This window comes from Leuresthes tenuis, unplaced genomic scaffold (assembly GCF_036924035.1).
Source record: "Leuresthes tenuis unplaced genomic scaffold, fLeuTen1.0.hap1 SCAF_2, whole genome shotgun sequence".
NCBI lineage: Eukaryota > Metazoa > Chordata > Actinopteri > Atheriniformes > Atherinopsidae > Leuresthes > Leuresthes tenuis.
In genome coordinates, this window is record NW_027325356.1 from 3,646,553 (window position 1) to 3,673,212 (window position 26,660).

A 26,660-nucleotide genomic window follows, 5' to 3' on the forward strand; every position below is an offset into this window, starting at 1 on the left:
TACGTTTGTCTCATCTGTCTCGTTTAATTACGTTTGTCTCGTATAATTACGTTTGTCTCGTGTGTCTCGTATAATTAAGTTTGTCTCGTGTGTCTCGTATAATTACGTTTGTCTCATCTGTCTCGTATAATTACGTTTGTCTCGTATAATTACGTTTGTCTCGTGTGTGTCGTGTAATTACGTTTGTCTCGTATAATTACGTTTGTCTCGTGTAATTACGTTTGTCTCGTGTGTGTCGTATAATTACGTTTGTCTCGTATAATTACGTTTGTCTCGTGTGTGTCGTGTAATTACGTTTGTCTCGTATAATTACGTTTGTCTCGTGTAATTACGTTTGTCTCATCTGTCTCGTTTAATTACGTTTGTCTCGTATAATTACGTTTGTCTCGTGTGTCTCGTATAATTAAGTTTGTCTCGTATAATTACGTTTGTCTCATCTGTCTCGTATAATTACGTTTGTCTCGTATAATTACGTTTGTCTCGTGTGTGTCGTGTAATTACGTTTGTCTCGTATAATTACGTTTGTCTCGTGTAATTACGTTTGTCTCGTGTGTCGTGTAATTACGTTTGTCTCGTATAATTACGTTTGTCTCGTGTAATTACTTTTGTCTCGTATAATTACGTTTGTCTCGTGTGTCTCGTATAATTACGTTTGTCTCATCTGTCTCGTATAATTACGTTTGTCTCATCTGTCTCGTATAATTACGTTTGTCTCATCTGTCTCGTATAATTACGTTTGTCTCGTATAATTACGTTTGTCTCGTGTGTGTCGTGTAATTACGTTTGTCTCGTATAATTACGTTTGTCTCGTGTAATTACGTTTGTCTCGTGTGTGTCGTGTAATTACGTTTGTCTCGTATAATTACGTTTGTCTCGTGTAATTACTTTTGTCTCGTATAATTACGTTTGTCTCGTGTGTCTCGTATAATTACGTTTGTCTCATCTGTCTCGTATAATTACGTTTGTCTCGTATAATTACGTTTGTCTCGTATAATTACGTTTGTCTCATCTGTCTCGTATAATTACGTTTGTCTCGTATAATTACGTTTGTCTTGTGTGTGTCGTATAATTACGTTTGTCTCATCTGTCTCGTATATTATGTTTGTCTTGTGTGTGTCGCATAATTACGTTTGTCTCGTATAATTACGTTTGTCTCGTGTAATTACGTTTGTCTCGTGTTTGTCTCGTTTAATTACGTTTGTCTCGTATAATTACGTTTGTCTCGTATAATTACGTTTGTCTCGTGTTTGTCTCGTTTAATTACGTTTGTCTCGTATAATTACGTTTGTCTCGTATAATTACGTTTGTCTCGTGTGTTTTGTATAATTACGTTTGTCTCGTGTGTTTCGTATAATTACGTTTGTCTCGTGTGTTTCGTGTAATTACGTTTGTCTCGTGTGTTTCGTGTAATTACTTTTGTTTCTGTGTGTCGTGTAATTACGTTTGTCTCCTTTGTCGCGTAATTACGTTTCTCTCTGTGTGTCGTATAATTACGTTTGTCTCGTATAATTACGTTTGTCTTGTGTAATTACGTTTGTCTCGTGTGTTTCGTGTAATTACGTTTGTCTCGTGTGTTTCGTGTAATTACTTTTGTTTCTGTGTGTCGTATAATTACATTTGTCTCATGTAATTACGTTTGTCTCCTTTGTCTCGTGTAATTACGTTTGTTTCTGTATGTTGTGTAATTACTTTTGTTTCTTCGTACACACCTCGCAGCACGTGTGTGAGACAGACGATCGAGATGAGGTGGTGGTGTGCGAGCTGTGTGAGGCCAACGTGGCCAACTTCAACCAACACATGAAGAAGAGCCACCCGGGCTGCGGGCGCAGCGCCAACCGTCAGGGTTACCGTAGCAACGGCTCGTACGTGGACGGCTGGTTTGGAGGAGAGTGTGGCAGCGGGAACCCGTACTACCTGCTGTGTGGAGGCTGCAGGGAGAAGTACCTGGCCATCAAAAGCAAAGCCAAAGTGCCCATCGTGGAGAGGTATGTGGTCCGAACCCGAGCAGGAGATTATATTATATTATAATGCAAGAAATGTCATCTATGGGCACTTCAAAGATAAAATCCAATTCAATCCAATTAAGTTCCAGTTCATTGCATTCGAAATCAGTTCAATTCATACAGAGACAATTTAAAATAATGTAGCCGAGCTAATGAAACCAGCAGATTGCAGTGAAACTTCTCTCTGATCCAATCCCCCGTCCTGAGCTGCACGAGGCGACTGTGGGGAGAAAAAACTCCCTTTTAACAGGAAGAAACCTCCATCAGAACCAGAACCAGGAAGGTTCTGCCTGGACCAGCTGGGGCTGAGAGGACAGGAAAGAGGGGACAACAAGCAGCGTAACACCAGGCCAGAGATACCTGCTGAGAGAGAGAAACACGAGTTAATGACAGCAATGATGTCAGAGGGAGGAGAGGTGCTTCATGGGAGCTCCCCCAGCAGGCTGGGCCTATAGCAGCAGAACTATGGGATGTTTCAGGCTCACCTGAGCCATCCCTAACTATAAGCTTTATCAGAAAGGAAAGTTTCAGCCTGATCTTAAAGGTAGAGAGGGTGTCTGCTTCCTGAAGCCAAACTGGCAGCTGGTTCCACAGAGAGGGGCCTGATAACTGAAGGCTCTGCCTCCCTTTCTGCTTTTAGGGGCCTGATAACTGAAGGCTCTGCCTCCCATTCTGCTTTTAGGGGCCTGATAACTGAAGGCTCTGCCTCCCATTCTGCTTTTAGGGGCCTGATAACTGAAGGCTCTGCCTCCCATTCTGCTTTTAGGGGCCTGATAACTGAAGGCTCTGCCTCCCATTCTGCTTTTAGGGGCCTGATAACTGAAGGCTCCTCCTCCCATTCTGCTTTTAGGGGCCTGATAACTGAAGGCTCTGCCTCCCATTCTGCTTTTAGGGGCCTGATAACTGAAGGCTCTGCCCCCCATTCTGCTTTTAGGGGCCTGATAATTGAAGGCTCTGCCCCCCATTCTGCTTTTAGGGGCCTGATAACTGAAGGCTCTGCCTCCCATTCTGCTTTTAGGGGCCTGATAACTGAAGGCTCTGCCTCCCATTCTGCTTTTAGGGGCCTGATAACTGAAGGCTCTGCCTCCCATTCTGCTTTTAGGGGCCTGATAACTGAAGGCTCTGCCTCCCATTCTGCTTTTAGGGGCCTGATAACTGAAGGCTCTGCCTCCCATTCTGCTTTTAGGGGCCTGATAACTGAAGGCTCTGCCTCCCATTCTGCTTTTAGGGGCCTGATAACTGAAGGCTCTGCCTCCCATTCTGCTTTTAGGGGCCTGATAACTGAAGGCTCTGCCTCCCATTCTGCTTTTAGAAACTCTGGGAACCACAAGGAAACCTGCAGCCTGAGAGCAAAGTGCTCTGTTGGGGAAATATCCAACTGTGAGATCTTTAAGATGTGATGGAGCTCGGTCATTAAGAGAAATAACTCTAGTAGAAGCTAAGGAAATTCCATCCAGAGTAACTTTATAGCTCGTGAGTTTCTTCCTGATGTGCTCAGGTTCAAAGGTTTCCGTTTGTTTTAGTCAACAGTTTCCTGTGATGAGTGTGACTCTGGTGTGTTTTCAGGTATAAGGGACAGGCTCCTGACCTCCTGGGGAAGCAGGACAGTGTGTACGAAGGTAACACTCGCTTAAAAACGTTCAGTGTGGTGTAGCGGTGAGACGCTCTGAGATTAAAACCTTCGTCCCGCTGCAGAGGACTGGGACATGCTGGATGTCGATGAAGACGAGAAGCTGACGGGGGAGGAGGAGTTCGAGCTCCTGGCCGGCCCGTTGGGTCTGAGCGAGCGCAGGATCGTCCCCGAGCCGGTCCAGTTCCCTGACAGCGACCCGCTGGGAGCCTCTGTTGCCATGGTGACGGCCACCAACAGCATGGAGGAGACGCTCCTGCAGATAGGTAACGGCCTAAAACCCCAGCGTGACCGAGTCCAGGAGCTGATGAACGTGATAAAGTGAGTGTGTTCGCCTGCAGGCTGTCAGACTTCGGTGGATAAGAGCTCCTCCGGCAGGGTGACCCTCGGTGAGCAGGCCGCGGCGCTGCAGAACCCTCACGACCGGGTGATGGCGCTCAGGAGGGTGACGGCTGCAGCCCAGGTGCTGCTGGCCAGAACCATGGTGATGAGGGCGCTGTCGCTGCTGTCTGTCAGGTAGAAATCATCCATCAGAATAATACGGCAGATTTTATGATCCCTTAAGGCGGTATGAGAACACGGATCAGAACGATCAGTTAAGAGCTGCAGAAGTTATCTGTAGGGTTTTGTAATCCTGATATAACACAAAATTACATCAGATGTAATTCAGCTTCCTTAAAAGAACCTCAGGAAGCCCGTTTTCTGATTTTTATGTTTTTTTTTCACATTTGTTGATCCAGATTCACATGAAATAAGAGCAAAAGACTCCAAACTTTCATCGTCTCGGGTCTCATTGAAAACTAAAAGAACACTTTCTATCCACAAACACCAGGAGAACCAAACTGGGGCAGATATCAAGCTCCTGGGTTTAACAAAAATAACAACAGAATACCCAGAATGCCTCTCTTCCCTTCAGTAGCAAGCAGAGAAGTCCCTTTTCACGGTTTAATTTGTTCTTCCCTTGTGCACCTGTCACATACTCAGGTGTGCACAGGTGCTTTTTTAAACTGTCGGACAGGTCCGAGGAAGCAGAGTAAACAAAGTTCTGTCCTCTCCCGTCCCACGCAGCGGCTCCAGCTGCAGCCTCGCCGCAGGCCTCGAGTCTCTCGGTTTGACCGACATCAGGACTCTGGTCCGGCTGATGTGCCTGGCGGCGGCAGGCCGGGCCGGTCTCTCCACCAGCCCCGGCGCGGGCTCGGGCTCCGCAGAAAGGCCCCGCGGGACCACCAAAGCCAGCAAACCCATCTCCTGCCTGGCTTACCTGAGCACAGCCGTGGGCTGCCTGGCCTCCAATAGTCCCAACGCCGCCAAGCTGCTGGTGCAGCTCTGCACACAGGTACCGTCTGACTCCTCAGGTTCCCCTGATCCGATCAGTCCAGGAGGAAAAGATTGTGGTTCCTGGACCATAAAACATTGGAATACTTGTGCTTTATTATTGATAACAACATTAAGTCCAGTAGAAGAGTTAAAAGAACCGTCTCCTGTCTGTCCAGAACCTGATCTCTGCAGCTACAGGCATGAATCTGACCACCGTGGACGACCCCATCCAGAGGAAGTTCCTGCCCAGCTTCCTGCGCGGCGTCGCCGAGGAAAACAAGCTCGTCACCTCCCCGAATTTCGTGGTGACGCAGGCTCTGGTGGCCCTGCTGGCCGATAAGGGCGCCAGACTGCGGCCGGCGTACGATAAGGCCGACATGGAGAAAAGAGGTTTGTAAACCCGGAGGAGCTGACGGTGTCAGCTGCTTGTTTCTGGGTGTCGCTCCTCATCAGCGGCTCAGAATCACAGGACAAGCTTGGAGAAGATCCTCAGAAATCTTTTTCTTTTACTAAAATCACTGCATGGAAACTTGAGTTTATTTCAGATCATCATTGAACAGTTAAATCTGAGCATCTTTGATTCTGTGGTGTCATGTTTTTCTCTGTTTTTAAACCGTATTTGCAGTGATGGATTCATCTACCTTTTTTCTCTGTTCACATTGTGTTTTTTCTGTGCGTTTTCACCTTTTGTTTCTTATTCGTTCTCTCACTCACAGCCTATTCTTGTCACCTTGTGTTCCGTGTCGAGCAGGTCTAATTGCGCATTTGTATGCCCATCCTACCTATAATCCTTCCGCTGTAGGCCCTCTGGAGCTGGCTAACGCTCTGGCGGCCTGCTGCCTGTCATCAAGGCTCTCCTCACAGCATCGCCAGTGGGCGGCGCAGCAGCTCGTCCGCACGCTGGCGGCCCACGACCGCGACAACCAGAGCCGCCCTCAGACTTTCGCTGACATGGCGGGGGACCTGCGAAAATGCTCCTTCATCAAGCTAGAGGCCCATCAGAGTCGGGTAGGCCTGTTTCCTCGCTCCAGACTCGAAGCTAACGGCTACTTTTGCACAGCGACTGATGTTTGGTCTGAAATCCAGGTCATCACATGTGGTTGGTGCAGTAAGAAAGGCCTGCTGGCGACCAGCGGCAACGACGGGACGGTCCGAGTGTGGAACGTGACTAAGAGCCAGTACACCCTGCAGCAGACCTGCGTCTTCAATAAAAAGTAAGTTTGAGTTTTCTGCAGCTTCGCTACTGACGGGGAAACCTGAATAAAACAGTTGAAGTCCCGTCCTGCGAGGTGGCAGACATGTTTTATCTGAATCATACCCTGAATTAAAGTGTCTTCATGTTCAAAATGAGCCAGAATATTTATGAGGAAGAGGAAGAGGAAGAGGAAGAGGAAGTGTTTATATGGAAGATGTCTGGGAGAAAATGGTGTTTTGGTTCAAATCCTTGATGGCCAAACAAGCGACTGCAGCTTGACTTTAGTTTTTTTGCTGCTTTCTCTCATCAGTGACGGCTCTTCAGAGGAGGGAATGTCGGGTTTGGGCTCCCCCAGCGATCCCTGCCTGTCTCCTCTGGCATGGAGTGTCACTGGAAAATATCTGGCCTCTGCCATGGAGAAAATGGTCAACATCTGGCAAGTTAATGGTAAACTTTTATTTATTTTTCCCCCCAAACTTCTCTGCAATCTTCAATGTGTTTTTATGTCAACACTTAGTATGTTAATGGGTTGAAAAAGCTGCCTCTGTGTGAACTCAACTCATATTATCAACGTGAGGATTCAACAGAATATGAAGGAGATATTATTAAGATCCCAATGAATGAAAACGGCTTTGAAGTAGGGCTGAAATGATCCCTCAATGCACATGATCCACTTTGATGCTTATTTTTACTTCCACCAACATGTTCTGCTCAGTGGTCACCCTGTTTCACACAGACAGTTATTACTGTCGCACAACTTGATTTGAAGCTAGCAGAGAACAGAAGGATGCTAGCAGAGAACAGAAGGAAGCTAGCAGAGAACAGAAGGAAGCTAGCAGAGAACAGAGGGAAGCTAGCAGAGAACAGAGGGAAGCTAGCAGAGAACTGAAGGAAGCTAGCAGAGAACAGAGGGAAGCTAGCAGAGAACAGAGGGAAGCTAGCAGAGAACAGAGGGAAGCTAGCAGAGAACAGAGGGAAGCTAGCAGAGAACAGAGGGAAGCTAGCAGAGAACAGAGGGAAGCTAGCAGAGAACAGAGGGAAGCTAGCAGAGAACAGAGGGAAGCTAGCAGAGAACAGAGGGAAGCTAGCAGAGAACAGAGGGAAGCTAGCAGAGAACAGAGGGAAGCTAGCAGAGAACAGAGGGAAGCTAGCAGAGAACAGAGGGAAGCTAGCAGAGAACAGAGGGAAGCTAGCAGAGAACAGAAGGAAGCCAGCAGAGAACAGAGGGAAGCCAGCAGAGAACAGAAGGAAGCCAGCAGAGAACAGAAGGAAGCTAGCAGAGAACAGAGGGAAGCTAGCAGAGAACAGAGGGAAGCTAGCAGAGAACAGAGGGAAGCTAGCAGAGAACAGAGGGACGCTAGCAGAGAACAGAGGGAAGCTAGCAGAGAACAGAAGGAAGCTAGCAGAGAACTGAAGGACGCTAGCAGAGAACAGAGGGAAGCTAGCAGAGAACAGTTTAAAATGCAATTAAACTTGGTTTTGTTCTTTTGATACTTAAATCTGCTACATTTTCTAAAAATAAACCAGCGAATGCTTCATTTTAGTCTTTTTTTAAACAATCATTCAGCAAAAGTATTTCTTATCTGATTACTTACGATTAAACAATCGTTTCCTGCAGCTCACTTTGAAGCTGGATGTTTTCCCTGCTCATCTGATCTCTTAATCTTACAATTAAACGTGAATCGGCTGCACATTTAGTCCTGACTGTGTCCTCTTGGTGGAAACATTCGGTGTATTCTCAGCAGAATAAACCAGCACTAACTGAGCTGCTTCCTCTCTGGAAGGTGGTAAGGGCCTCTTGGACGTGCAGCCTCACTGGGTGTCGGCGCTGGCGTGGCCTGAAGAGGAGGCGGAGTCTTTGTGGTGCGGGGAGCCCAAAGACATGCTGCTGGTGGGTCGGATGGACGGGTCGCTGGGCCTCATCGAGGTGTTGGAAACATCCAGCATGCACCGCACTGAGCTGGAGCACTGCTACAGGAAAGATGGTAGGAGCTCCTGCCAGGTTTTAACCGTCTGTGAAATGATGAGAGAAACTGAGGGCGTGTCCTCTTTTAGTGGCAGTGATGAACATCGCCTGGTACAGCGAAGACAAACCTTTCGCTGTGGGCTACGCAGACGGGAAGCTGCTGATTGGATCCAAAGAACCCTTAGAAAAAGGAGCCATCGTGGTCATTGACGCACACAAGGTAATCAGACGCTGTCCAAGTCATTTTATCTTCGTCTGAAATCCAGATTGTGCTCAGAGTTTTTCTGCTTTTCAGGAGTCGATCACCAGCATGAAGTGGAGTACTACGGGTCAGATCCTGCTAACTTGTGCCAAAGAGGAGACGGTAAAACTTTGGGCCAGTCCAGACTCGCGCTCCTGCTCAGGTTCTCGCTCCAGCTGGCGCTGCCTGCAGAGTCTTCGGCATCCTTCCCCAGTTAACGGTGTGGCCTGGTGCAGCTTACCTGGACGCGGCCCGAATCCCCTCAGCATGCTCGCCATGTACGTTAAGTTTGATGTTTGAGCTCCAGAATATTCACTTATGATAAAACAGTTTGGGTAAAGAACATGTGAAGATGTCGGAAAGTTAAACATGATGTTCACTGCTGTGGTGAGAGACTCTTCTTCTTCTTCTTCTTCTTCTTCTTCTTCTTCTTCTCTGACTGCAGGCATGTAAAGTAAACTCAGTACACTCTCAGTTCTGGGATTTTACTTCTCATGACTAATTACACTCTGACATTTTTTTTATTGAACAAAAACACAAAGATTTGATCGTTTTATTCTGAAAGATTCTCTCACCTGTGTGAGCTGCACCAAAGGTCCAACACGGTCCCATTAAAGATGATTATATCCTCTGGTCTGGTCCAGTTTAAAAGCCCTCTTGTTCTTCAGATGCTGTCAGAATGGCCTGGTCTCTGTCTGGACCGTTCCTCAAGAAATCTCCAACTTCCCAGACTCCTCTTCCTCTGACTCGGAGGGTTGGTGGGAGAGTGACTCCAAACATAAATTAATGGTAACTTTACTCTTTCAGTAATTAATCCTAAATGTTTCTGTTTTTCTCGAAGACAACCGGCTCCCAGCAGTTTGAATCCGTGGAATCGTTAATCTGCCTGTTGAACGATCCTGTTTATTGGTTCCGCTGCCGTCTGATGCATTTGTGCGATGACATCATTCGCTTCGTGTTTTGGCTCAGGATGTTTCCAACATGGCGTCGAGCTCCAAAGTTTGGTTATATTTCACCAAAAAGGACAAAACCAGGGCCAGCTGCAGAGCTGTGATCACATCAGAGGGGGAAATACCGCCAACACGCTGAAACATTTGACCACACAGCAGTTACTGTGCACGGATGTAAGGTCTCTGACACGCTGCTAAGCGATGGCGGCGACTCTCGCGGGGAGATCGTGGCACCGCGTCTTCGTCTCAAAAGTCCCAGATATCGTAAAACTTCCAGGTCCTGTTGATGGGCTCTCAAGTCACGCTTTTCGGTCCCGCCACACATTGTATTTCTCACGCTGAATATAAATTCCTCTGGTGCGCCGCTATCGCTATGGAAACGGCAGGAAACGAGCACCTGTCTCCCGTGAGTCTGAGCAGAGCCGTTTTAACTTCAGCAGGAGAGCTTCAGAGCCCTGTTGGAGTAATGTTAGCGACATACTGTGTGAATAACTTCCATCTGATATTAATTTAGTGAATAAGGACTGTGAGAGGGAGGCAGGATTAGATATATGGAGTTATATGTTGTACGATATAATCGGATGGGAATCGATAAGGAACCGAATCGATACCGATAATGGAACCGGAATCGCTAAATTCTTAACGATTCCCTTCCCTAATCTGACGTGTTGTTTCCGTGGATGTTTCGCAGTCTTCTCCGTGCTCAGAGGATGGAGCTGTTTGCGTCTTCCAGCTGAAGGGCCACATCACTCCGATACGAACGCTGGCCTTCAGTCCGGACGGCCTGGCTCTGGCATCTGGAGGTGTTGGAGGCCTCATGAACATCTGGTCCCTGCGGGTAAGAAGCCCAGACCCACCGCCAGGTGGAGAAAGGTGTTAAAAACAGCAACGCTGAGTCCCTGTGTGTCTCCAACAGGACGGGTCGGTGCTCCAGACTGTCGTGGCCGGTTCTGGGGCCATCCAGAACATCGTCTGGATCCCAGATGTGGGCGTGGCCGTCTGCTCCAACAGGTCAAAGGTGAGCGTCTCACCCAACTGGTTTTCCTCCACGTTTTTCCTCCTCTTCTTCTTCATCATCCTCATCTGTGTTCTCGTGGCTCGGTTTCCAGGACGTTCTGGTTGTGAACTGCTCCAAAGAGTTCAAGGCCTCCAACCACGTGCTGGCCACCTGCCGCACGGCGCTGAAGAAGCAGGGCGTGGTCGGCCTCAACATGGCGCCGTGCATGAGAGCCTTCCTGGAGCGACTGCCGGTGATGCTGCAGGAGCAGTACGCCTACGAGAAGGTACGGAGGTCCTGTGTTTTCTTTCCTTTTATGCTCCATCACTTCCTGGTGGTTCCGGGCTCAAACCTGATCTTAAAAGTTCTGTTTGGTCCAAAAGCTCCGCTGGTGCCGTCAGAGCGTCACGCAGAACAGATTTTACATGTTTGTCTGCCTGATTTCAAAGATGTGGAGAGTTTTCCGGACAGAGTGAAACCTGGAACGTTCTCTGGGAGCTGTGGCGTGCTCCTCTGATGTCACTCAGTGACTCATTCGGCGTTTTCAACCAACGCGTCATAACTTAACGGAGTCTCTGAATAATCTGTAAGGTCAGAACAGTTCGGCCGTCGGTGCTGATGAGGCTTTACCTCAGTATTAGAAGAATTAACGGAGCAGGCGGCGGTCATCTGTTAGTGGGCGGGGTCATCTGTTAGTAGGCGCGGTCATCTGTTAGTGGGCGGGGTCATCTGTTAATGGGCGGGGTCCCTGTTAGTGGGCGGGGTCATCTGTTAGTGGGCGGGGTCACCTGTTAGTGGGCGGGGTCATCTGTTAGTGGGCGGGGTCATCTGTTAGTAGGCGTGGCCATCTGTTAGTGGGCGGGGTCATCTGTTAGTGGGCGTAGTCATATGTTAGTGGGCGTGGTCATCTGTTAGTAGGTGCGGTCATCTGTTAGTGGGCGTAGTCATATGTTAGTGGGCGTGGTCATCTGTTAGTGGGCGGGGTCATCTGTTAGTAGGTGCGGTCATCTGTTAGTGGGCGTGGTCATATGTTAGTGGGCGGGGATCACCTGTTAGTAGGCGTGGTCATCTGTTAGTGGGCAGGGTCATCTGTTAGTGGGCGTGGTAATATGTTAGTGGACGGGGATTACCTGTTAGTAGGCGTGGCCATCTGTTAGTGGGCGTGGTCATCTGTTAATGGGCGGGGCCAGATCCTGCTCCCTGTGGAGTTTAACCTTTTTAAAGTGTTTTATTTTCCTGACGGAGACGGTTTAATGTCCAGCTGTGAGGAACACGGGTTGGACTTAAACACACGGATCATCTCCAGAACGCCGTGGTGTTGGTCACAGATTGGTTCATAGTTTATTTATTGATTCTTACTCCCTGCTGATGTCATCGTCTGTTTTCAGCCTCATGTGGTGTGCGGGGAGCAGCTCATCCACAGCCCCTACATGCAGTGCCTCGCCTCCCTGGCAGTGGGTCTCCACCTGGACCGGCTCCTGTGCCGCCCCCCTGTGCCGCCCCACCTCCGACACTGCCCCCTGGAGTCGGGCACTGCCGTTTGGAGCGCCAGTGAGTGGGCGTGGCTCGACTGCTTCTCCACAACTGTGAAGGCGGCCGAGGCCCTCGCCCGAGGCGCCACCTTCCCCGAGTCTTTCTGCGTTCCCGACCTGGAGCCGGTGCCCAAGGATGAAATGGCGCTGCTCATGGTAAGAAGGGCGGCTCCAGCGGCAGTTTGTGATGTAACGACCGCCGTCACGGCTCAGAGTAACCGCCTTTGTGTTTCCAGGACAACAGTAAGTGGGCGTCTGGTATGGACGAGCAGATCATGTCGTGGGCCACCTCCAGACCGGAGGTACGTCGCACTGATCCGCAGATCACCTGTTTGTTCTCTGCAGCTGAGAGCTTTAACCTTCACGTGTTTCGCAGGACTGGCACCTGGGGGGCAAGTGTGACGTGTTCCTGTGGGGGGCGGGTCGGCATGGCCAGCTGGCAGAGGCCGGCAGAAACATCCTGGTTCCGACAACAGCCCCGTCCTTTTCTCAGGCTCAGCAGGTACGCACGCGCTCGTCATCCCGCCATTTTTAAACGTGATTGTTTCCCTCGTGTTTCCACCCTCTGGCCTCTGATTTCCCGCCGACGCTTCCCTCCTGAACCTCTCCTTCCCTCCTGAACCTCTCCTTCCTGCAGGTGGTGTGCGGTCAGAACTGCACCTTTGTGATCCAGCCCAACGGCACGGTGTTGGCCTGCGGAGAGGGCAGCTACGGCCGTCTGGGGCAGGGAAACTCCGACGACCTGCACGTCCTCACCATCATCTCAGCTCTGCAAGGTGAGGCTGCAGCTTTTGTTGTTCTTACGCTCTTTAGTACGATGTTTAAAAAAAGTATATAAATGCATGAGATGGCTGACTTTAGGAGTTAATAAAACACCTGAGGGGCTCCAGGAGGTCCATAAACCAAAATCTAACCAGATATTTTGGACTAAGACCATCAAGAGCATAGGTGTCAAACTCTGGCCCGCGGGCCAAATTTGGCCCGCAGTGTAATTATATTTGGCCCGCGAGGTAATTTCAAATTAATATTAGAGCTGGCCTGTCAGTATTATACGGCGGCAGCGCATTCAGCGCTTATACTACAAATCCCATAATGCTCTGCTGTTGTTTTGGCGCGTCAATTAGGACAGAGGCAGACACGCCCCCTCCTCTGTGTCAGTAGCATCTATGCTAGCGGTCTTCTTGTGCCCCCCGCCTCTCCCCCAGACCTCAAACCACAGCTGTCACTGTTACCTACCAAAAAATGGCCAAAAGAAAGGCAGAAAATAGAACTTTTCTGGACAGGTGGGAGACAGAATATCTGTTTATGTAAAAGACAGACCTGTTTGTCTTGTTTGTGGAGTCAGTAACTAAGGAGTAACTAAGGATATAATATCAGATGACACTATGAAACGAAACACCTGGACACAGCTCAAAGGAGCCAGAAAGTAAAGGAGATGAAAAGAGGTTTATGTTATTTTATTTTCACATTTATTAGCCTGTGTAAGAAGCTAATTTTGACATAAATCAGAAGGCTGCAAACAGAAAGGAGGCATTCAATTTTTATTTAAATTTAATTTAATATGCCATTGATACGTTTTTATTATTATTAGCAACTCAATTTCACACCCCTGGACTTTAAAGTTATATAAGCCTTGTTCAGTATTCATTGTTAAATCTAAACTTGTTGGGTTCCATATTAAAAGGTTAATTTGTTCAACCTTGGCCCGCGGCTTTGTTCAAGTTAAAATTTTGGCCCACTGTGTGTTTGAGTTTGACGCCCCTGATAAGAGCCTTAAAAACCAGTAAAATAGTCTTTAAATAATCTGGAAACAAACAGATTTTAAAACTGGTGGAATAAGAGCTCTGTTTCTGCCAGCAGGCAGTCCATCCCAGAACCGACCCACCTTCCCAACCCGGGCCAGTGTTCAAAAGATTAAAAAACTGCTTTATTTCTTCTTCTTTAGTTTAAACGACGCAGTTTACCGGCCCGCCGATGGGTCCTGGTTCTGACCCTCTAAGATCCGGTTTACTTTGTCTCTCTTCAGGTTTCGTTGTGACCCAGCTGGTGACGTCGTGCGGCAGTGACGGTCACTCGATGGCTCTGACGGAGAGCGGCGAGGTGTTCAGCTGGGGGGACGGCGACTACGGCAAGCTGGGCCACGGAAACAGCGACCGCCAGCGCCGACCACGACAGATTGAAGCCCTGCAGGGGGAGGAGGTGGTGCAGGTCAGCCCGTCCACATGCAGTCAGGAACACGGTGCGTTCTGTGGAAACGTGCGCCGCCATCACGCTCTCTGCTCTGTTTCTGTCAGATGTCGTGTGGGTTCAAACACTCGGCGGTCGTCACAGCCGACGGGAAGCTTTTCACCTTCGGGAACGGAGACTACGGCAGACTGGGTCTGGGAAACACCTCCAACAAGAAGCTGCCGGAGAAGGTCACCGCTCTGGAGGGTTACCAAGTGGGACAGGTGGGCCTTCACCCAATGTTTCAGAGCTCAGGCGAGTGGAGCACGGTCAGAACTGATGCTTTGGTCCCTCCTCAGGTGGCCTGTGGGCTGAACCACACTCTGGTCGTGTCTGCCGATGGAATGATGGTTTGGGCCTTTGGCGACGGCGACTACGGAAAACTGGGACTTGGCAATTCCACGGCCAAGTCCTCCCCTCAGGTAAGAACCCGCCACCTCTCCTGAGCTGAAGGTGTCGGTCTGTGAGGCTCGTCCGGACTGTTTCTGATGCCGGTGTGGTTTCATTCTGCAGAAAGTGGACGTCCTGTGTGGGATCAGTATCAAGAAGGTGGCCTGTGGAACTCAGTTCTCTGTGGCTCTAACCAAAGATGGCAAAGTTTTCACATTCGGCCAAGGTAGGCTTCTGTTTCTCCTTTTTCTCTCTTCTGTTGTTATTGTGGAGACAGAAGTGATAGAAAACACTCAACTAAACCCACCTGAAAGTAACATTTCACTCATTTGATGCCATCCTACAAAAACACCCGAATCATGACATCATTCCTTTCCCAGAAGTCTGGTCGGGTTTGACTTTAAGGCGAGACACGGCAGGCGAAAACATTTTTTTGGGCCAGTCTATTCCATCAATATGTGTTCTTTAAACCTGCTATAAAGAAAACGTTGAAAACATACATTTAAATGTTTATTTTATTACATTTTGTTTACTCGCAGCGGTACGTTTCGCCCGAATTTACCAAGAAGTTAGCCAAGAAGTTAGCATTCCAACGCGGCATGCCGAGCTTCGTCTGTTTACTGAAGTCTGTCATGACCGGCATCGTTGTAAAGCTCTGACTCTCCTGCACAAGGACATATAACGCAAATAATGGCACTTCTTTTCTATCAGTAACCAATCGTGAATGTCTAAAGGCGGATTTATAGCTAATGACAAAATCTCATTGGCTACTGCTCGTTTCTGCTAACGTGATTCGCTCAGAAGCGTCATGTGACTCTGACACATCCGAGTGTAGCTTTCACAGAATCTCTGAAAAGGCCCCGAAACACGGCAACGTTCAAAGAAAAGAAAGCAACAATTGCCCTTTGCAAGATGCAATAAAAGAAAATCTATTAGATTAGCTGATGAACCTTCGGGAAGCAGCACATCTGACCATAAACTGCCGTTAGGAAACCGAGGGGAGTTAATGACAGCATGTTTCAATGAATTGATACGCGATCTTGTATTGTATTGAGCTTGAATTCTACTTTATTATTCTATATTAATAATATTCTATATTATTATTACTGAGGGCCTGAACATTTATTCTGTTTTTGAACAATTGTTTCCAATACAAATGTATTAAATTACCCTGTTTAAATCTTTAAATGCCGTTTTCTCAAAATCATTCTTTTGTATTTTTCCAAAATGTATTTATATATATTTCCTATATATTTTTATCAATATCTCAGCCTGTGTAGCACCTACTCACACCAAACTTTCCAGTTATACACTTAGCAGTATTCTGAAGATATTTACAGAAGGATTTCTTAATAAATCATTCCTGGCCTGATTTATGTGACATTATAATCAAAAAAGATGGCAAAAATGGATGATTTCAAGGCTATTGACCGTATATTTTGATTTCCTAGGTAATGAAAGCAGATATCTTGAAATCCTTCATTCCAGCAAGTTTTAAACAAAGTTGACTTTTGTTTGAGTTTTATCTGTCAGAGGAAGTTCTGGTTGGTTTTAGAACAAAGAATGCTAAGTGCTGTGTTTGTGGGTTGTTTTTGAGGGTTTTTTAATTTGATAAACTCTGTTCTCTGAAGACCGTCTGATCGGTTTGCCGGAGGGTCGCGCCCGGAACCACAACCGGCCCCAGCAGATACCGGCTCTGTCAGGGACCCACATCCAGGACGTCGCTGTCGGAGCCGAACACACTTTGGTTCTGTCCTCCACGGGAGACGTTTACACCTGGGGCAGCAACTCTGAGGGACAGGTAACCTCCACGCACACACAGAGTGCACGTTTGTGTGGTGATGAGGTGTGACTGGAGGAGCTGAGCCTTTTATTTAAATCAGGTGTGTTAGAGCGGGGAAAACATTCAGGGCCTTCAGGACCATGCTGATTGGTTGATGCATGTATGCTGATGTATCTGATTGGTTGATTCATGTATCTGATGTATCTGATTGGTTGATGTATGTATCTGATGGATCTGATTGGTTGATTCATGTATCTAATGGATCTGATTGGTTGATGTATGTATCTGATGTATCTGATTGGTTGATGTATGTATCTGATGGATCTGATTGGTTGATGCATGTATCTGATGGATCTGATTGGTTGATGCATGTATCTGATTGGTTGATGAATGTATCTGATGTATCTGATTGGTTGATGTATGTATCTGATGTATCTGATTGGTTGATGCATGTATCTGATGTATCTGATTGGTTGATTCATGTATCTAATGGATCTGATTGGTTGATGCATGTATCTGATTGGTTGATGCATGTATCTGATGTATCTGATTGGTTGATGCATGTATCTGATGGATCTGATTGGTTGATGCATGTATCTGATGGATCTGATTGGTTGATGCATGTATCTGATGGATCTGATTGGTTGATGCATGTATCTGATGGATCTGATTGGTTGATGCATGTATCTGATGGATCTGATTGGTTGATGCATGTATCTGATGGATCTGATTGGTTGATGCATGTATCTGATGTATCTGATTGGTTGATGCATGTATCTGATGGATCTGATTGGTTGATGCATGTATCTGATGGATCTGATTGGTTGATGCATGTATCTGATGGATCTGATTGGTTGATGCATGTATCTGATGTATCTGATTGGTTGATGCATGTATCTGATGTATCTGATTGGTTGATGCATGTATCTGATGGATCTGATTGGTTGATGCATGTATCTGATGTATCTGATTGGTTGATGCATGTATCTGATGTATCTGATTGGTTGATGCATGTATCTGATGGATCTGATTGGTTGATGCATGTATCTGATGGATCTGATTGGTTGATGCATGTATCTGATGGATCTGATTGGTTGATGTATGTATCTGATGGATCTGATTGGTTGATTTGTCCCGTTTAAATTTTAAGACCCTGAAGCTGAAAACTTTTCTCAAACAATAAAGTTTTGACCGTTTAAACTTCTTATTCGTGCACCTTGTTATCAGGTGAAGTTGTGTCAGGAACATTTAGATCATAAAACGCTCAAACTGAATGAAGCTGTCAGGTTCTCACCCTTGACTGTGTGATTTCTGACCGCGGTGACCTGTGATTTGTGTAGCTGGGTCTGGGCCACACCAACCACGTCAGGGAGCCCACTCTGGTGACGGTGCTGCAGGGGAAGAACATCCACCAGATCTCCGCTGGACGCTGCCACAGCGCAGCATGGACGGCTCCATGCGTCCCGCCTCGAGCACCAGGTGTGTTGAACGCTCCAGTTCTCCATCCGACGCCGTCTGACCCACAGACTCTTTAACCGGGCTTCGGATCTGAGTTTCCTGTGTTTCTCCTAAAGAGGCGCTTCCTTCAGATATGTGATGTGACTGTATCTCACCTGCGATCAGCTGACTCTTCTCCCCCCCCTCAGGCTCGTCCGTCCCGCTCCAGCTGGGTCTGCCAGTGGCGGTTCCGCCTCAGTACAACGGGCTGAAAGAGGTGAGCATAGAGGCGGTGAGGGCCCGCCTGCGCCTCCTCTACCACTTCTCCGACCTGATGTACTCCTCGTGGAGGCTGCTGAACCTCAGCCCAAACAACCAGGTAAGAGCAGAACCACGACCCGAAAACAACACACTTAAACCCCTTTTCAGGCCTCACCGTCCCCCCCTTCATCCAAGTAGTTTCAGCTCTAAAAATGGCTAAAAAAATCCTGCTTTTTGGACCGTTCCTCCGAGTACGAAGAATCTGAATCTGTGATGAAACGGTCTCACAGAAACACTCCTGCTGAGACGAACTTTACCACAAAATGTTCCACTTTTTGGATATTTAAACGACAGGCCACGAAATATCCAGGCCTGAATGAGGAGTCATAGAGTTTGCCATGAAAATAAAGACATTTTAATTCATTTACATCAGTTTTGATTAATCGGTCGACTTTTATTCACCAGCCAACATGCATCCTTTATTCGCCTCCGTGTTCAAATCAAACTGAAAACCGTGTGAATGATGTCATGACAGTAAATGTGACTGTGCCTCTGCAGAGCTGCACCTCCCACTACAACGCAGGGACCTGGGGCATCGTCCAGGGCCAGCTGAGGCCCCTGTTGGCCCCCAGGGTGTACACCCTGCCCATGGTGCGCTCCATCGGGAAGACCATGGTACAGGGCAAGAACTACGGACCCCAGATCACCGTCAAACGGATCTCCACACGGTCAGAGTGCGCCTTTGTGTGTGTGATGGATGAATATTGTAGTTCTCAGCTTCTTCCCTCATGTTGGAGGGTTTAACGATCATTCTGCAGATGAAGGCCGATGATGAGGAGTCGGTTTGCGTTTGGTTTACAGTCGGATCCTTTTAAAACAGGCCAGCTTGGCTTTGTGTTGGGACTGATGAGGATAACTTTTACTTAAAAGATAAGAAGCCTCTGTATCTTCTGTAGGGCTGCAACTAACGACTACTTTGATAGTCGACTCGTCATCGATTATTGAAACGATTAATCGACTAATCGGTTAATTACTAATCAAAACGATCCAAAACTGAAAAATGATACATTCAAGCCATATTATAGCTTGACTTTTAACATTAGCTGAAAATGCTAATAAGAGTGCGGCTGTAATGCACCAACAGTCAAATCAATACCAAAAATACCAAAAAGTGAAAAAGAATACAGCCTGGTTGTAACTGTGGATTGTAAAGTTTAATAATACCATTTTAATGTTGCACTTTAGTGTTAAAATCCAAGACAATGCCGATTATTTATAGCTAGCAGGCTACGCTAACAAGCTAAATATCTTACCAGAGCTCCAACCTGCTTCCTCTTCAAAGTTCATGCCTGACAGACTGAGGTCGGCTTTACAAAACTTGCAGGTAATCTATTTTTCTGGGTGTTGAGGGTGAAATGTTCCCAGATCCTGGACACTTTTGGACATGAGGACGATAATTCATCCGCAGCCATTTCACTGTTTCTACAGGTCATCTCCCGCTATTATTTACCGAGACGCAGAGATAGGTAGGAAGTGAGATGACTCACTCTGTACGAAAAATGACAGCGTGAAAAAGACGTGATGACGTAACCGACAATTAAACACGTTGGCGACTAATTATCTGTTATCAATTTTTGTCGACTGATGGTTGCACCCTTAATCTTCTGATAAAAGGTGTTGTTCCTCATCTCAGTGGGAAGATCCGTCTACTATCAGAAAAATAAGCTCATATTTAATGACTGAACACTCAGGTCTACGATCATTGTTGATGAAAAGCTCCAGTTGGGCCAGAATAAAGCAGCGTGTCCAGTTTAGTAAAGGACAGATTAAAAGTCTTTTCTGCTGCTTAAACACGATGCTAAATATCTTACCAGAGCTCCAACCTGCTTCCTCTTCAAATGTTCATGCCTCACAGACGTGAGGTCGGCTTTACAAAACTTGCCGGTAATCTATTTTTTCTGGGTGTTGAGGGTGAAATGCTCCCAGAATCTGGACACTTTTGGACATGAGGACGATAATTCAGCTGCAGCCATTTCACTGTTTCCACAGGTCATCTCCCGCTATTATTTACTGAGACGCAAAGATAGGTAGGAAGTGAGATGACTCACTCTGTGCGTGAAAAAGACACATGGGCGACTAATTATGTTATCGATTTTTTTGCACCCTTAATCTTCTGATAAAAGGTGTTGTTCCTCATCAAGGTGTTGATCCGTCTACTATCAGAAGAATAAGCTCATATTTAATGACTGAACACTCAGGTCTACGATCATTGTTGATGAAAAGCTCCAGTTGAGCCAGAATAAAGCAGCACGTCCAGCTTAGTAAAGGACAGATTAAAAGTCTTTTCTGCTGCTTAAACACGATGGCTCAGCCAAAGATTTCATGTTAGATGCGGCTGTGTAGAAGTTCCACTTGGTGGAAGAAGTTGCTGTGAAACAGAACTAAGTTCTGACCCGGACACTTCTTCTTCTTCTTCTTTTTCTTCTTCTCCTTCTTCTTCTTCTTCTCCTTCTTCTTCTCCTTCTTCTTCTTCTTCTTCTCCTTCTTCTTCCTCTCTGCAGCGGACGGAAGTGCAAACCGATCTTCGTGCAGATCGCTCGGCAGGTTGTGAAGCTGAACGCCTCGGACCTCCGGCTGCCGTCGAGGGCCTGGAAGGTCAAACTTGTGGGGGAGGGGGCGGACGACGCCGGGGGGGTGTTTGATGACACCATCACAGAGATGTGTCAGGTACCTCCACCTCTGACCCGGTTTGTTGCTGTTCTGAGTTCAGGTGTTCACTGGTGTTCATGATGGGCGTGTTTTTCAGGAGCTGGAGACGGGCGTGGTCGACCTGCTCATCCCATCCCCCAACGCCACCGCAGAGGTCGGCTACAACAGAGACAGGTGAGCCGCTCAAACGCTCTTCACCTGACGCTGGAAAATCCCAACGTCATTGAACACATTGGCTAAAACCGCGTCCTCCGTGTGCAGATTCCTTTTCAACCCGTCCGCCTGCCTGGATGAGCACATGCTCCAGTTCAAGTTTCTGGGCATCCTGATGGGCGTGGCCATCCGCACCAAGAAGCCTCTGGACCTGCACCTGGCGCCGCTGGTCTGGAACCAGCTGTGCTGCATCCCGCTGCTGCTGGAGGACCTGGAGGAGGTGGACCTCCTCTACGTGCAGACGCTCAAAAGCATTCTTCACATTGAAGACAGCGGCATCACCGAGGATAATTTCCATGAGGTGAGGAGGAGGCGGAGTCACTCCGAACACCATCACACGCCACATGACACCCACATGTCCAGATTTTGAGTATCAAGCTGCTTTGGAGGCCTCCAGGAGGCCTGGAGCCGACCTGGAAAGTCAGTAAATGTTAGAAGGCAGTTTTCCTCTTTCTTAAGGACATCACTTTCAGATCCTGTTCATCTGCTGTAGATAGTTTTTTAGGCCTGACACTTCTTCTTTTGTCCTCCACTTGTCCAGTTTCCTCAAATGTTTTAAGGACCCACTGCACACCATGCTGAGATATGCCAAGTTTTCAGCTAATAGCTCTTTGGGAATCACCTTGTTGCTGCAGAAATCCTATTTTCTGTCTGTCAAACTGTGTTTTCTTTGCTGTTTTTCATAGATGCAGCTAAAGAAATGGGAACAAATGATGTGTCTTTGTGACAAAGTGCCTAAAGATCCAGTTTAAAACGGCTTCTTTGCTAAGTTGTCTGTTCTGTGTCGACACAACACTGGTTCATCCCTTGAGTTAGGAGCATTTTTTCTGCTCGAATAGGTCAGAATTAAGTAGCTTAACAAAGAAAAAACACATCAGGTTCAAGAACTGGGCTGAAAATGAGCAAAAATGCATAAAATATCCAAAGAGAAACTCTGAAAGACCTTCAGAAAGCTGGAGAACTATTGCTCAAGACCACTTTACTTTGATATTTTGTGGTTCATAAATAACATTTTTCCTCTGTTTCTGCACCAGAACAAAAACCACGAGTCCACCTTAAAATCTAATGTCAAATTATTTTCATTTATACTGAAACTGTGGATTTATCAAACTACTTTATTTCGGTTTCTGGTTGAATAAATGCACCACGTTACCGATCAGTGAAATCCAAACCTGTGCTGACTCAGCCTTTCCTCTGGGCCGCCTGTGTCCAGATGTTCAGACAGATGTCGAGTCTGATGCTCCTCGCTCTGTCTGAAACATCTGGAGCATCATTCAGCTTCATTTGTGTTTCAGTCAAGCTGTTTTACAGCTTTTATTTACTGATATTTTCAGGTGGAAGTTTAATTTGATCTGTTCTTGTTCAGCAAGTCGTTCAAAAAGCACATTATTGCCTCTAATTGTACATTTCTGCAGCCTCTTTAGGTCACTTTTCATCTGAAATCTCTTTAAAAACCCAACCGAGAGGCCCGGTCTGCTCTGATTGGTCAGAATTGGTGCTATACAGCGCAGTCGCCTCATAATTTGTTTTAGATTAGCCAAAGTGTTTCAATTAAGTGAGTCTGGACTACAAATGAGGCGATTTAGACCCAAACACACCAGAAAGCGTCATGTGACCAGGACGGTTTGATTCGCCGCGGCTCTGATCTTCGCTGTTTATCCTCCAGATGATTCCTCTGGATTCCTTCGTCGGGCAGAGCGCAGACGGTAAAATGGTGCCCATCATCCCGGGAGGAAACAGCATCCCTCTGACCTTCTCCAACAGAAAGGAGTACGTGGAGCGAGCCATCGAGTACCGGCTGCATGAGATCGACCGACAGGTACAGCAGATCTGCTTCTGGTGGTTGTTTTTTGTGAATCCGATCCCTGAGAACAGCTCGGTTCTGACTTTTTCATTCGTCCTACAGAAGAAGAAATATGAAATAGAATAGAAACCTTTGAGGCTGGAGGGAAAAACTAGTTCTGAATCTCCTCCCAGACATCAGAGGAAATGAATCTGAAGTCTCCATGTTGTTCTGGTGAACTGAGCCTAAACAGAACCCGTTTCCATGTCAGGTGGCGGCGGTGCGTGAGGGCATGTCGTGGATCGTGCCGGTGCCGCTGCTGTCGCTGCTGACGGCCAAGCAGCTGGAGCAGATGGTGTGCGGCATGCCTGAGATCTGCTGCGACGTGCTGAAGAAGGTGGTGCGGTACCGGGAGGTGGACGAGCAGCACTCCCTGGTCCAGTGGTTCTGGCAGACTCTGGAGGAGTTCTCCAACGAGGAGCGGGTCCTCTTCATGCGCTTCGTGTCCGGACGCTCCAGGCTGCCCGCCAACACGGCCGACATCTCTCAGAGGTTCCAGATCATGAAGGTGGACCGGGTGAGTGTTCGACCCGGAAATCAAAGCTTTGTTCTTCACTGGACTGCTCTGTAGCAGACAGCCAAAAAAACCCAATTTGTTTCATTTTAATTTGTTTATGTATTTAGCAGACGCTTTTATCCAAAGCGACTTACAGGTAGACTAAGGGGGTCTTACCTCAGGACCCCTACTGGTAGCTTTCATGCAGGGGGTTTTAACCCAGGTCTCCCACACGAAAGGTGGCGATCTTACACTATCCAGTCCACAACAACATGATTACAGACCAGGTGAAGTAGTTTGATGAGTCAAACAAAATACATTTGGTCTGGTTTTCGTTTAGGGAGAGAAAATTCTGTGATAGTCGGAGTTTAATGTCACTCAGACATTTGTGGATGGACTCCAGGCAGATGGGCAGATAGTTTCTGTTTCTGTATTTATCAGACGCTTTTATCCAAAGCGACTTACAAATGAAGTTATAACAGCTTTATAAAAAGCTAACAATAAGCTCCATAGAAGGAACCCAGGAGTCTGACTCTGTCAGAGGGGACAGAGCAGAGATAGGGTGCAGGCATAGAAGGAAGTGCAGAAAGATAAAGTGCAGAGATAGAGGGGGTAGGGAAGTACAAGGTAAGTGCTGGGATAGGAGATGCTCTCTGAAGAGCTGGGTTTTCAGGAGCTTCTTGAAGATAGACAGGGACGCCCCTGTTCTGGTAGCGCTCGGTAGGTCATTCCACCATCGTGGGACGACACATGAACAGAGTTTGGATTGTCTTAGGCGTGGTGTAGGAGCTGCTAGACGACAATCCTGGGACCAACGGAGGGACCCAGTTGGGACATAAGCCTTTGCAAGAGCATTCAAGTAGATGGAGCCGTTCCATTAAGCTCTTTGTAGCTAACATCAGGGACTTGGATCTGATGCGGGCGGCTAAGGGCAGCCAGAGGAGCTCAATGAACAGAGGGGGGGCGTGTTCTTTTAGGCTGATCCAAGACCAGACGCACCGCCGCGTTCTGGACCATCTGCAGAGGTTTCACAGGCTGGAGACCAGTTAGGAGACCAGTTAGGAGAGCAGTTAGGAGAGCAGTTAGGAAACCAGTTAGGAGACCAGTTAGGAGACCAGTTAGGAAACCAGTTAGGAGACCAGTTAGGAAACCAGTTAGGAAACCAGTTAGGAGACCAGTTAGGAAACCAGTTAGGAGACCAGTTAGGAAACCAGTTAGGAGACCAGTTAGGAAACCAGTTAGGAGACCAGTTAGGAGACCAGTTAGGAGACCAGTTAGGAGACCAGTTAGGAAACCAGTTAGGAGACCAGTTAGGAGACCAGTTAGGAGACCAGTTAGGAAACCAGTTAGGAGACCAGTTAGGAGACCAGTTAGGAAACCAGTTAGGAGACCAGTTAGGAGACCAGTTAGGAGACCAGTTAGGAAACCAGTTAGGAGACCAGTTAGGAGACCAGTTAGGAAACCAGTTAGGAGACCAGTTAGGAGACCAGTTAGGAAACCAGTTAGGAGACCAGTTAGGAGACCAGTTAGGAAACCAGTTAGGAGACCAGTTAGGAAACCAGTTAGGAAACCAGTCAGGAGAGCAGTTAGGAGACCAGTTAGGAGACCAGTTAGGAGACCAGTTAGGAGACCAGTTAGGAGACCAGTTAGGAAACCAGTTAGGAGACCAGTTAGGAGAACAGTTAGGAGACCAGTTAGGAGAACAGTTAGGAGACCAGTTAGGAAACCAGTTAGGAGACCAGTTAGGAAACCAGTTAGGAGACCAGTTAGGAGACCAGTTAGGAAACCAGTTAGGAAACCAGTTAGGAGACCAGTTAGGAGACCAGTTAGGAGACCAGTTAGGAGAGCAGTTAGGAGAGCAGTTAGGAGACCAGTTAGGAGACCAGTTAGGAAACCAGTTAGGAGACCAGTTAGGAGACCAGTTAGGAGACCAGTTAGGAGACCAGTTAGGAAACCAGTTAGGAAACCAGTTAGGAGACCAGTTAGGAAACCAGTTAGGAGACCAGTTAGGAGACCAGTTAGGAAACCAGTTAGGAGACCAGTTAGGAAACCAGTTAGGAAACCAGTTAGGAGACCAGTTAGGAAACCAGTTAGGAGACCAGTTAGGAAACCAGTTAGGAGACCAGTTAGGAGACCAGTTAGGAAACCAGTTAGGAGACCAGTTAGGAAACCAGTTAGGAAACCAGTTAGGAGACCAGTTAGGAAACCAGTTAGGAGACCAGTTAGGAAACCAGTTAGGAGACCAGTTAGGAAACCAGTTAGGAGACCAGTTAGGAGACCAGTTAGGAGACCAGTTAGGAAACCAGTTAGGAGACCAGTTAGGAGACCAGTTAGGAGACCAGTTAGGAGACCAGTTAGGAAACCAGTTAGGAGACCAGTTAGGAGACCAGTTAGGAAACCAGTTAGGAGACCAGTTAGGAGACCAGTTAGGAGACCAGTTAGGAAACCAGTTAGGAGACCAGTTAGGAGACCAGTTAGGAAACCAGTTAGGAGACCAGTTAGGAGACCAGTTAGGAAACCAGTTAGGAGACCAGTTAGGAGACCAGTTAGGAAACCAGTTAGGAGACCAGTTAGGAAACCAGTTAGGAAACCAGTCAGGAGAGCAGTTAGGAGACCAGTTAGGAGACCAGTTAGGAGACCAGTTAGGAGACCAGTTAGGAGACCAGTTAGGAAACCAGTTAGGAGACCAGTTAGGAGAACAGTTAGGAGACCAGTTAGGAGAACAGTTAGGAGACCAGTTAGGAAACCAGTTAGGAGACCAGTTAGGAAACCAGTTAGGAGACCAGTTAGGAGACCAGTTAGGAAACCAGTTAGGAAACCAGTTAGGAGACCAGTTAGGAGACCAGTTAGGAGACCAGTTAGGAGAGCAGTTAGGAGAGCAGTTAGGAGACCAGTTAGGAGACCAGTTAGGAGACCAGTTAGGAGACCAGTTAGGAGACCAGTTAGGAAACCAGTTAGGAAACCAGTTAGGAGACCAGTTAGGAAACCAGTTAGGAGACCAGTTAGGAGACCAGTTAGGAAACCAGTTAGGAGACCAGTTAGGAAACCAGTTAGGAGACCAGTTAGGAGACCAGTTAGGAAACCAGTTAGGAGACCAGTTAGGAAACCAGTTAGGAGACCAGTTAGGAGACCAGTTAGGAGACCAGTTAGGAGACCAGTTAGGAGACCAGTTAGGAAACCAGTTAGGAGACCAGTTAGGAGACCAGTTAGGAAACCAGTTAGGAGACCAGTTAGGAGAACAGTTAGGAGACCAGTTAGGAGAGCAGTTAGGAAACCAGTTAGGAGACCAGTTAGGAGACCAGTTAGGAGACCAGTTAGGAAACCAGTTAGGAGACCAGTTAGGAGACCAGTTAGGAGACCAGTTAGGAGACCAGTTAGGAGACCAGTTAGGAAACCAGTTAGGAGACCAGTTAGGAGAACAGTTAGGAGAACAGTTAGGAGAACAGTTAGGAGACCAGTTAGGAAACCAGT

General features: G+C 47.3%; 1 protein-coding gene across 11 annotated transcripts in view; it reads left to right on the top strand.

Annotated features, from left to right (window-relative positions):
* herc1 (HECT and RLD domain containing E3 ubiquitin protein ligase family member 1) overlaps nucleotides 1-26,660 on the top strand; it is a 68,686-nt gene that overhangs the window by 41,002 nt on the left and 1,024 nt on the right. For 9 of the 11 annotated variants that reach the window (XM_072379890.1, XM_072379884.1, XM_072379891.1 and 6 more), the window contains 33 exons: nucleotides 1,717-1,985; nucleotides 3,570-3,622; nucleotides 3,699-3,899; nucleotides 3,975-4,149; nucleotides 4,702-4,969; nucleotides 5,127-5,340; nucleotides 5,702-5,958; nucleotides 6,037-6,164; nucleotides 6,456-6,592; nucleotides 7,930-8,130; nucleotides 8,201-8,331; nucleotides 8,407-8,630; nucleotides 9,021-9,141; nucleotides 9,994-10,140; nucleotides 10,219-10,320; nucleotides 10,412-10,585; nucleotides 11,688-11,987; nucleotides 12,068-12,133; nucleotides 12,208-12,333; nucleotides 12,469-12,607; nucleotides 13,858-14,039; nucleotides 14,126-14,281; nucleotides 14,357-14,479; nucleotides 14,571-14,673; nucleotides 16,079-16,248; nucleotides 17,571-17,709; nucleotides 17,877-18,046; nucleotides 18,487-18,656; nucleotides 20,490-20,655; nucleotides 20,735-20,811; nucleotides 20,899-21,151; nucleotides 22,517-22,669; nucleotides 22,905-23,210. In XM_072379890.1, the coding sequence (XP_072235991.1) occupies nucleotides 1,717-1,985; nucleotides 3,570-3,622; nucleotides 3,699-3,899; nucleotides 3,975-4,149; nucleotides 4,702-4,969; nucleotides 5,127-5,340; nucleotides 5,702-5,958; nucleotides 6,037-6,164; nucleotides 6,456-6,592; nucleotides 7,930-8,130; nucleotides 8,201-8,331; nucleotides 8,407-8,630; nucleotides 9,021-9,141; nucleotides 9,994-10,140; nucleotides 10,219-10,320; nucleotides 10,412-10,585; nucleotides 11,688-11,987; nucleotides 12,068-12,133; nucleotides 12,208-12,333; nucleotides 12,469-12,607; nucleotides 13,858-14,039; nucleotides 14,126-14,281; nucleotides 14,357-14,479; nucleotides 14,571-14,673; nucleotides 16,079-16,248; nucleotides 17,571-17,709; nucleotides 17,877-18,046; nucleotides 18,487-18,656; nucleotides 20,490-20,655; nucleotides 20,735-20,811; nucleotides 20,899-21,151; nucleotides 22,517-22,669; nucleotides 22,905-23,210 (5,601 nt within the window). The remainder of the gene's footprint in view (nucleotides 1-1,716; nucleotides 1,986-3,569; nucleotides 3,623-3,698; nucleotides 3,900-3,974; nucleotides 4,150-4,701; nucleotides 4,970-5,126; nucleotides 5,341-5,701; nucleotides 5,959-6,036; nucleotides 6,165-6,455; nucleotides 6,593-7,929; nucleotides 8,131-8,200; nucleotides 8,332-8,406; nucleotides 8,631-9,020; nucleotides 9,142-9,993; nucleotides 10,141-10,218; nucleotides 10,321-10,411; nucleotides 10,586-11,687; nucleotides 11,988-12,067; nucleotides 12,134-12,207; nucleotides 12,334-12,468; nucleotides 12,608-13,857; nucleotides 14,040-14,125; nucleotides 14,282-14,356; nucleotides 14,480-14,570; nucleotides 14,674-16,078; nucleotides 16,249-17,570; nucleotides 17,710-17,876; nucleotides 18,047-18,486; nucleotides 18,657-20,489; nucleotides 20,656-20,734; nucleotides 20,812-20,898; nucleotides 21,152-22,516; nucleotides 22,670-22,904; nucleotides 23,211-26,660) is intronic. The other 2 variants (XM_072379893.1, XM_072379894.1) reach the window with 1 other exon arrangement.